The sequence below is a fragment of the Phaseolus vulgaris genome, chromosome 4, assembly GCF_051622355.1.
Source record: "Phaseolus vulgaris cultivar YP4 chromosome 4, ASM5162235v1, whole genome shotgun sequence".
Classification (NCBI taxonomy): Eukaryota; Viridiplantae; Streptophyta; class Magnoliopsida; order Fabales; family Fabaceae; genus Phaseolus; species Phaseolus vulgaris.
In genome coordinates this window covers 4903592-4915166 of record NC_143501.1, presented here as the reverse complement: position 1 = coordinate 4915166, position 11575 = coordinate 4903592, and the positions used below count along the sequence as shown (strand labels likewise).

The window sequence follows — 11575 nt, the reverse complement described above, 5'->3', positions numbered from 1 at the left end:
TCAGATTTCAAACTGACAACTGATTCACCAAGTAGCCACTAAGCAAATCCATTACATACACATGCTCGTAGACAAAGCAACAACAAAAGACAGTTTAAGAGAGTAATTTACATGTTTGGTAGCACTATTTCTGAGAAATAATTAAGTGCTTTTTCTTAGAAAAAAACAATTAACCATACTTCTTCAGAACTAGTTAAACCAAACATGTAAGAAGAGAAGATGATCAAACTTTCAGACAAACATCACAAAAACAACCTTGTGAGTTGTCATTACCCTTTGTCTTTTCTCTTTAGACTCATCAACCTCAAAATCACATGGTTTCTACTCTAGAACATATATATATACATACATATGTATATATATGAATATATATATTCATAGCAGTTCAGAAGTATGCTAAAGCCCCAATACTTAAGAAATTAAGTCCACAAAAATATATTACAAGGGAGGAATAGTTGCATAATTGTTGAGGTGTATATAAAAAGCTCTCATGTGCCATTGGAGGGAGGTGAGGAGCACTCACACACTACTTCAGTTTCAACCTGTCTCTTGTGGAAGTTCCTGTGGCACCCACATGCAGCACAAGTGAGAGCAGCAGTTGTCCCTTCTCCACCACTTGCCATGAACTCTCTGCAACCATCAACAGCATACCCTCCAACATTTGCTGCATGATTCTTCTGGCACTCTCCATACTTCACACTCCTAACACTTCTCTGAGGCTCCTCTCTTCTCACAACCACCTGGCGCTTCCTCATCTTCTTGATTTCACCAGCTCCACAACTGCAGTACACCCTTCAGATCCTTCTTCTCTCCCCCTTTTGCCTGTTTCAAAGCTCAAACCCTGCAAAGTTATGCCATGAAATTCTCTGAGAGCTTTGGTGAATTGAAATCAGAAACTGAATAGAAAGAAATAAGAGGTAGAGAGAGATAGAGGGTTGTACAACTCACTTGGGATGGATATGCAGAGCCCTAACCCTAGCTATGTATTTATAAAAGATGAACTTGATGTACTCTTTCAATTAATATTAACAACTCAGTGGGACCTACTCATAAGTCATAATCACCTCTCTTTCTTTAGTGTATCTACTATTCAACATGTAATAATTAATTAATGCCATAACCTCCATTAATTGGAGTATAACAATGTGCTGGATTTTTCTGTAAAAGAAAAAAAAATTTAACTCTCATGTACTGTCAACATTTTTTTACACTCTCAAATCATCTTTGAAACATTTTTTTTAAATAATTATTATAAGAGTGAGAAAAATATTATATATAATATTCAATGATAAAGTGGTATTTATTCTTTCTGTTCACACTTTTAAGAGTAAGAAATTAAAAAAAATTGTAATATTTACAACATAATTGATGCAGAAGACGATTATGTTGACTCATGAACGAGGGCAGGTAACAAAAACTTCTTGCTTTTTTACTTCAGAAAAAAGGATTCACTGCAAAAACTAGTCAAATGGGTTTGACAAATTTGCTACGTAATAAATTAATGTTTAAGGATGAGTCTTTAATCTGGTTAGGCTATTAGAGTTAATCAAAATTAGGTCACACGACCGTGATTTTTGTTTTTGCTAAAGTTTATGGTTCTGTCATTTATGTTATTTTTAGATTGTCGTGTCAATTCATTATTAAAGAGCATTAGCAGATAGTTTGACTCTTTGCAGATTGAGAGAAAAGAGTACTTCACATGTTTTCTCTTATTTTAGTAACTTTATTTAAACTGGATCACACTAGCATTAACTTGATAATAAAAGCATTTAATTTTCACCTTTTGTAATCACTCAAGAAAACTAAAAAAAAAAAGAAAAGAAAAAGAAGGGTATGCACATAGTTGGTTAATTTGATGAACCTTGATGAGTGTGATTAACGAAAAATTGTGTGTATAGATTGAGCTAATTGAGTTGATTCCGTGTTTAATTAAAACGATGGCTTGAGATTGAAAATGAAACGAATGCAAAATGATTCCCACATATATGATGAAAACCCTGAATAGTGATGGGTTTAATTTGGAAAACTTTTTGCTTTTCACCTAAATAGTGATGGGTTTACTTAGCAAAACGATAAAGATGGGTTTCATTTGGAATGACCAGCTAAGCCAGATTTAAGCCTCACACGTACCATGGCCCCTAACTTGATTGTAAAAGGCAATTTTGTGGGGTACATTGATACGATACCAATAACATTTGTCTATAGCGCTTGACCTAAAAACGTGTGTATGATAGGTAAGCTTTGCCAAACCTGTACGACAAAAACTCACAATGATTCCTTTGTTTGCATGCATCTTCATCACCCATACAGGATCCATCATCCCTTGCATCTTTAGGAAAGATCAACCTTTCTCCTTTTAATTTTTCATAATTTACCCTAACCATAATCAAACTTCTTTTCTAATATGCTTTCTATTCTTTAGTTTAATTATATCACTACTCCATCTATCAAATACTAAACTTACGAACATCAACGATTAAGTATTAAGTAATTGATGTGTTACGTATGTGGCCGAAAAGGCATCAAACCCTTACAACTATGTGGTCGAGGAGATATCGACACATTTGACCGAATCCTTGTAAACCGAACACGAATCGATCATCCAAAGCTAAACTCCATTTTAAGACAACTAATTAAACATAACATTCCTGTACGAAACCCTTTCTTAACTGGTTTTGTTGGGTTGACGGTGTTTATTGCTCTCAATCTTTTGTATAAGAGTTGAAGTCCCTAAAGTGTCCTTTCTAATTCATTTATTCTTTGTTAATAAAAAAAAAATAAGAGTTGAAATATCCTTGAAATATTCTATTTATTAATTCTAGCTGATAAAAAAATAACCCTTCATTAATTAAAATATTAACTTTGGTAAATTGTGCCAAACCTCACCCACCTACACATTCATCACATTGTCTTTATAATACGTTCGAGAACAAGACAAATACGCATTTAATAACAATATTTAATACTCTAATTACAGTATATTGAACCTAAATTTAAACGTCAGAATATTTTTTACAAATAATTAATCCATCTTAAACCAAGATTGAGAACTAAAATCGAAGACCGGATCTACAAGAATTGACAAGGACAAAGATAGGAGTCGACCCTTCCCTTTCCTTCCCTACCAACAAGATGGTTCAACAGGTTGAATAAAAAAAAAATTATTAACACCACTTTTAATATATCAATGTTGAATCTCCATAATCCATCTGCCACTTGTTGATTATATATTCAATAAATAGGTAATGGTGTGGGCTAAATTTGTCTTCTTTTTCTTCTTTAATTAGTCACTGTATATTACCATGCCAGAATAATTATGTTAGAAAGCAAAGCTTCCGTTTATGGTTGCCATAAAATCTTTTAACCAGTTAAGTAACTTCAATTTTAGATTTGTACCAAAAATTGACCAACCATTCAGTCACCTAACTTTGTTCTCTTGGACAAAAGTTAGATAGGAACGAACCCATAACCCATTATGCAAATCTCGCACCATACCAAGGTCAATCCATATATAAATTATATATTTAGCTACCAAATTTAATCATTTTTTGTGTCCTTTTGGGAGAGTTATACATTAATAATGTTTTCACATGCTGTAGTATTTACAAATAGAAAAGGTTGATTTTTCGAATTTATTTGTGCATGTCTGGCTATAACTTTTTTCTCACTATACTTTATTCTATTAGGTATAGTATAAATGGTTTTTATTATGTGATATGAAAGTATATGTACAAATTATAAGATACTATATTATTCTCCTTAATCATTATAATATATTTACCTTCGTAGCTAATTATTTAAATATTGTGGACGACTCATTTTATGGACAGATAAATGCAATGAGCAATGTTATAATATGTGTTGTTGTTTGCCATATACACTACTAGGAAACTGGTCTTCTGACGAAATTCAAATGACACTCTTGGAAAGACATAAAGATTTAATATAATAGTGTTTATATAACACATATATAAAATAAAATAAAATATTTGTTTTATATCTAAATTATATCAAATAAAAAAATTATCAGCAATAAATAAATAAATGATAAAGATATTGCAGAGATACCTCAACCCTTATACAGGCATGTCAACCTAAAGCTTCTAACACAATTGCACATAAAACAGAGATTCAAAGCAAAACAACAACTCAAGGCTACCACTACCCCACCTAACACTTTTTGGTAAATTTCATGCAAACCATCAGTTCTAAAAGCCAATTAGAATAAGAAAAACTAGCTAGATGAACTTTTGAAGAAACTCACGATTATACCTTCAATTGCACTATAGTGGAGATTTCGATGTAATCTATCCTCCCATTTTTAAAAATCTTTTGATATCAAATAAAATAATAACGAAAAATATACACGAATATGTTCTTGAGTAATTGAAATATGATCTTTTTAAAATTTATGTGTATCTACGCCTACACTAACTTATGTTATCAGTTATAGAGATAATGTTTAAAATATTTTAGTACTCATCTTTTATGAGAGAATGAGGAATGAGTAATAATTATGTATAGAAGATGCACTTGAAGCAAATGGGTGAGGAGATAATTTTAGCTAGAATGAATAGTTAACTACGCATAAATAGTCACAATATATCATAGTATGCTTTCATACTAGGATTCTGCAACATAGTACCTAGGTGGAGGAGACTACAGAAAGAGAGTCAAATGCAGGAGACTTGATGTAGATCAAATTTGATGTTAATCTAACAAGAAAGAGCTTAGTACTTGGAACAAGGAGGTCTTTGGTATGTTACATAGGAATATAGAAAGCTTATTTAAGAGGATCAGAGAGCTTGATATAAATGATGAACAAAGGGGTTTGGATGATGAAGAAAGGATCCAATGAAATTCCTGCTTTGTTGAGTTGAAGAGTTTGAATTTAAAAATTGAAATTCTAGAAAAATAGAAGTATAGAACAAAGTGGTTGTAGTTCGACGATCTTAATATGCAATATTTCCTTAGGAGAATGAAATATAGGTCTAGTAACATGGTGTTTCAATATGTTCAGATTGATATGAAAAGTCTAGTAGGGAGAAGGAGGAAGTTTTGACTTTTTATAAGTATAGGTTTTCAAGTGCAAATGAGCTTAAAATGAGATTAGATAATGTTATGTTTGCTTATATTAATAGAGAGGAAAATGATTTTTTAGTTAGAATGTTCTCCAAGGAAGAAATTAAGAAGGATGTGTGGATTGCAATAAAATAAAAGTCCTAGATCAGATAGTTTAATTTTAATTTTTTCAAAGAATTTGGGATCTTATAAAATAGGACCTGGTTAAGGTCATGACAAGTTTTCATTGGTTTGGAAAATGGCCTAAAGGTTGTAACGCATCATTATTACACTCATAACAAAAGTTACTAATCCACTAGGGCTACATGATTATAGGTCAATATCTCTTGTACGAAGCTTGTATAAAATCATAGCTAAAGTTCTTTAAAAAAGGTTGCAGAAAGTTATGAATAAACTCATAGATGAAAAAAAATATGCTTTCATTCAGGGTAGAGGAATTTTGGATAGTATAGTGGTGGCAAATGAGGTTATAGATGATGTTAGAAGGAGAAAAGAAAAATGCTTTATAGTTAAGGCTAACTTTGAGAAAGCTTGTGACTCCGTGAGTTGGGAGTTCTTAGGCTATATGTTTCAAGGAATGGGATTCTATGCTAAATGGGTATCTTGGATTAGGGGATGCCTTGAATCTTCAATTGTATTTGTCCTCATCAATGGTATCTCAACAAAACAATTTTCTCCTTCTAAGGGGCTAAGGAAGGAAGATCCACTGGCTCCTTTCCTGTTTATCATTGTGGTTGAAGGGTTAGCTGGGTTATTTAGGGAAACTAAGTGTAAAGATTTATATGAAGGCATTAAGCTTGGTCAAAATCAGGTGCATGTTAGTTGGTTACAGTTTGCAAATGATACTATTTTCTTTTGTAAAGCAGGTATAAAAAAATATTATGGTGATAAAGTTATTTTTGAGTTTGTGTCTGGTTATATTAGGAGTATCATGTAGTGATATCCATAGGTTTAATGAAATTTTGTTCTCTCGCACAATATTATACCTTTTAAATATTTAGGTGTCCTTATGTGTGCTAATCATATAAGGAAGGAATTTTGGAAAGATATGGTTGAGAAATTCTAAATGAGGCTTGTTGTTTGGAAAGGGAAGCACCTCTCTTTTGTTGGTAGGGTCACATAGATTAAATTTGTACTCTCAATTATTTCTCTATATTATGTATCCTTGTTTGAAATTTCTGATGGGGTGAAAAAAAAATTAGAAGGATTCATAGGGAATTTCTTTGGGATAGGGGATATGAGACAAGGAAAATCGCTTGGGTAAATTGGGACTATTTGTGTAGACCGAATGATGCTAGGGGCCTAGGTATAAAAAATATAAATCTTTTTAATCTGGCGTTGTTAGGTAAATGAAAGTGGAGACTTGAGGGGAGAGTCAAGTTTATGGAAAGTAATTTTTTAGCCTAAGTATGGTTCTTAGAGGGGACTTGTTAATATAAATGATTCTAGCTTTGACTCATGATGGTAGAGAGACATTAGAAAGATTTGTGGGAGTGGCAGTAATAACTAGTTTGATATAAATAGAGGTTTGAAAATTGGAAATGGGAAGGAAATTGACTTCTGGAATGATAGGTTAATAGGCAGTGATTCTCTCAAGGTTAGGTACCCAAGTTGGCACGTTGGACCAATATGGAGTATAGCAAGATAATAAATGGCAATGGAAACTATCCTGGAGGAGAGAGTTGTTCCAATGGGAAAATTCTATGGTACTAGATTTTACGTAAGAACTATAAGGAATACAAATTTCTAGATATAGGGAGGATGAATTATTTTAGAAAGAGGATCAAGATGGTTTGTACTCTGTCAAAGTTGCTTGTAGAAATATTATGTCACAAAGCCTTCAAGCATTTCAATTTAGGTTTGATATTTTCTGGAAAACTAAAGCCATCCCCTTTGCCTTATTCTTCGTGTGGAGACTTATAAATAGAAAGGTAGCGACTTACGAAAATCTTATTCATAGGGAAGTTCAGGTAGGAGCAGGTTTATGTGTGTTATATGGGTCTCAACAAGACAATGCAAATCACCTATTCTTTACTTGTAAGGTGGCATCAAAAGTGTGGTGTATGTGTGATGTGTGGTAGGTAGAGTTTTTGTTCATAGTAATACAATTCACTTACACTTTATCCAACATGGTATTTCGGGCCTGAATAGAAGTGGTAACAACATTTGGCGTTGCATGTGGATAGATATTGTTTGGGGTTTTTGAAAACATAAAAATAGTGTGATTTTAATGGTGCAGTGGTAGACCCAATAGAAATATTTTTTGTAGCACAAATTAAGGCTTGGGTGTGGATTAGTCATAAATATCCAAGCACAAATTTCTCTTAGTCTAATTGGTGCCTCAATTTGGTTCTATGCCTAAAATATGTTGTGTAAGTTGTTAGAATGGTTTCTTGAATGTCTATGATTAACCATTTGAAAATTTCATTCGAGTAAGTTAAATGATCACATCCATATGCCTATATATATATATATATTAATGAATGAGATCTCCATAGTAGTATTGTTGTCCTTTTTAATAACAATCACATTGTTATAAAATGGCTCATTCTATTTATAGCAACATTGTAGTAATAATCACATCTATATCAAAAGCTTCTTGATTTTCATCTACTAGATCATCTAATTCTTCATTTTGTAGAAAATCAAACTCCTCTTCTCTATCAGATTCTACCTTAATGTTCACATTCTCTCCATCACACTACTCTTTGACTAACATTATTTGACTTATAAGCCATCTCAGTTTAATTGAAGATGACGTCTTTCCTAATGATATACCTCTTGATAATTGGCTCAAGACACCATAGATAATATCCTTTCACAAATTCTTGATATCCGAGAAACATGCATTTATTAGTACGTGCATCCAATTTTTCTTGTCTCATGGAGTGTAGGCAACACAAACTGTACAACACCTTCAAAGGCATACAAACCATTTTTCCTCACACCATCTATCACTACTATGGATCTTCACCATCTTCAACATTCCCCACTCACCTTTAAACACATATCCATTCTTGTTTAACTCCTTCAATATCAAAGCAACTTTAACCCCTTCTAGATAGAGAGTCTTCCTTCCATACAACAAGATTTACTTGAAATGATCACGCATCTTAGGCAAAAAAAGCATAACAACAACCCTAATCCACATCATTAGCTTGTTGAATTCATCTAGTTTTTCTCTAATTTTCTTTTCACTACTTATCTTGTATGAGTACAACATTTGATTTAGATATAAATGGTTAAATAACAACTTTATCATGTATGAGCTTTCAAGCTTCGTCCATAGTCAAACTACAGTCTACTTCTTTGAGAGTTGCTTTAAAACCTTATTATTGAGTCTAAGAAAAATTGCGCTATGAACCTTCTCCAATAGTGTTTTCTTATTCTCCTTCTCCATTGATGAGTACATTTCTACTCACACTTAGAACATTTAATCTTAGTCTTCTTGGGCAGTAATTGGGAATCCATTATTTTAATTGGAATTTACCCAATTGGGTTTAATTAGACCTTAACTAAGATTATTAATTAAATTCATATTTTTTAGCTCATTAAACCTACTTGTCTTGCTTTGGTAATATCTTGAACTATAGGTGATTATTTTCAGTGATTTCAATAGTTTTGGAAAGCTAGGATTGTGAGCTTGATAAAAGAATAAATTACTTTCAAAACTAAAAAGCTAAGTTGATTTATGCATAAAACTGTTGGTTGTACAACGTCATTGGACTGTCTGCTCTGGATTCTTCTACTATGGACCGATACCAACAAATTATGTTGTTCTGGGATCGATCAAAGTCAAATTCACTTATCTGAAACATAATTAGAAACAAAATATATGAAAGAAAAGTGCACACAAAATATGAGAAAAGGAATTGAAGAATAAAATCTATAAAATCTACAAAATTTTAGGAAATGAATTAGATAATAAAATCTACAAAAATTCGAGAAAAAAGAATATGAGAAACAAAAGTCTGAAACAAAATCTAAAATTGGTAGGGAAGATAAACCCTATAAGAGGATACAAAACACTTCACATTATAACTTAATTGTGTCGTTTTTCTTAGTTTTCTATTTTCTTCTTTGTAATTTTTTTTCGTGTTGCCTCTGCATAGAAGGCTAAACCTTTATGCGCTGATTCCCTTGGAAGTTCATATTGAATTCTGAGATTTTGTGCAATTTAGTTTTGTTCTTCGATTTTCGTAATAGACTACGTTAAAAGGTCTAGTCTTTTTGAATTTTGATTTCTACTTAAAAATTATTTTTAAAAGGTTGTTGATAATTCAATTATGCTTTTTAATTGAAGTTCTTGTTTAATTTTCTTTGTTCTGGACAATCTCTTGTTTACTTAATACAAGAGGTAAAAATTTGAAATTCTCACACGTATACTCTTAACGCAAATGAAGAACTTAATAAATTAATTGATGTTTGTTTGATTAATTCATGAATTGATTAGCACTTGTTTTTTTTAATTTTCTTCTGTGTGAAAATTTGATGAATAATATATATGTGACTTATGGAGGTTCAATGAGAAGGAACTCAAAAATAATTTTTTCTTTTAATTTGCTTTACTCTCATCTTTTAATTTTTTTTTTCTCAACAATAAACAACCACTTTTAATTAACCATTCTTACTAACTCAAACCACATACATAAAAAATTTTAACTCTATTTTATTGAAAGATGACTTGGGATTAATTGAATTTATTTTGATTTAAATTATGTTGACTCTCAATGCAGTGATGACAAGCATCATAGATCTAATTAACGCTGAATTAGACTGCTTACATTCAAACTCTTTCATTAAATAAAAACTAATTTTATAGAAAAAAAAATCTTAATTTAAAATTAGTTTGATTTTTGGGTTATATTTAAATTGTTCTGGATATGAGATATGATTATAATGTATGCATAGATACTTTTATTTTTATTTTATTTATGTAACTTCGGAAGGACATTCTTCGTCCCATTTGTTTGCATTATTAGAACGAATAATGCAAATCACATTTTGATTTTTACTTTTTTGTTGGAGAAGGATAAAATCTCTCGTCTAATAAATAAAAATAAGAGTTATAAGAGTTTTTAGAGATTGAATCCCCTTAATTTGATTGTGTTAAATAATCTATGTAGCATGAACACTGATACGGCACAAACATAAAAATAAAAATATGTATAATTTATCAAATATAAAAATTATATAAAGTGACAATAAAGATTTAAGTGCACAAGTATGTTTTAGATTTTTTTTGAGTCAAAAAATATTTTTCATAACTGATTCAAAAAGATTTGTTCATATATTTATAATCATAATAAAAATTTATATTTTTAGAAAATTAATATATTTTTCCTTTTTAAAATTATGTTAAAACCGTGTTAGAATTGTTAGAAATCCAACGAATATTTTTTTGAATTTGACACTTCACTGATACGTATCCTACGAGTGTCGTACGAGATTCGTAGGAGTGTCGGTGTCCGATACTATGTCCGACACGGACACATCATTTAAGAGCAGAGTCTCATAGGATAGACCTCATATACTTTAGGTAAATTTACATTTTTGCAACACTTTTTATGTATTTTTTTACAAAATGAAATATAAATTGGTTCGGTGATTTTATAAGAACATGGTCTGGTACACTAATTATATTAATTGTGAGTTATTATTTTTTAGTTTAATAAATAGTAAGTGAAATATATTAATGTCTAAGATTCTTAAGAGTTTAAAAGTGTCTAACTTGTACTTTATATAAAAATTATTTTCAAATCAATATTAGGATAAAAGAAAATAAATAAATAAATAGTATGACTGGATTTCATCATCAGCAGATAATACTTTAATACTAGTGATTAACTCTAACAACAATGTCTAACTCCAAATAAATGTTTAAGTCACTCGTAAATTTGATAAAATTAATTACATTTTACTTTTTTAAAAAAACATATAAAAATTGGGATAAAAAAAACTATCAAACTTATTTAAATATTATTTGTATCTTATTGTAAAATTAGTACTTTACATAGTTTTATAAAATAAGATATTTTATAATTTATTTTTTAAAATATATGAAATTAAATTCATATAATTCTTTCAAAATTCATAATTTAATATTTTATAAATATCTTCAAATATAAATTATATAATCCTAATCACAAAAATCTTTAAAAACTAATTGAATACACTCTTTTAGCATACTATCAAATGACCATAGTATATTTATACACATATAAAAAGAGTTTAATTTAATTCACTTGTAAAATATTTTACAATTGAAATTATTTAGAAAAATTTTCAACATTTTCTTAAATATTTATCATAAATCGTTGTTTTTAAACATTTCATGACCAAATAAAAATTTGATTGGCAATGAAGAGTTTCTACTACTTTTTCTGCACAAAATAGTTTATTTCAATACATTTTCAAGTTAACTCTTTATTTTGTGCAACTATTATATTTCGTCTCTTTTCTGTTAAAATAAACAAAAATTACATCATTAAAG

General features: G+C 30.3%; 1 protein-coding gene across 1 annotated transcript; it reads right to left on the bottom strand.

Moving 5' to 3' along the window:
- Positions 1–392: 392 nt before the first annotated feature.
- On the bottom strand, positions 393–1007 carry MIF2 (mini zinc finger 2). Its single transcript, XM_068645680.2, has 2 exons — positions 949–1007; positions 393–841 (listed from the first exon to the last, which is right to left on the bottom strand). The coding sequence occupies exon 2, from the start codon at positions 753–755 to the stop codon at positions 489–491; it is 267 nt and encodes an 88-aa protein (XP_068501781.2). The 5' UTR covers positions 756–841; positions 949–1007; the 3' UTR covers positions 393–488.
- Between the last annotated feature and the right edge of the window lie 10568 nt (positions 1008–11575).

Excerpts from the sequence above, each read along its gene's own strand:
- MIF2 (XM_068645680.2), bottom strand. The coding sequence starts at position 755 with ATGAGGAAGCGCCAGGTGGTTGTGAGAAGAGAGGAGCCTCAGAGAAGT.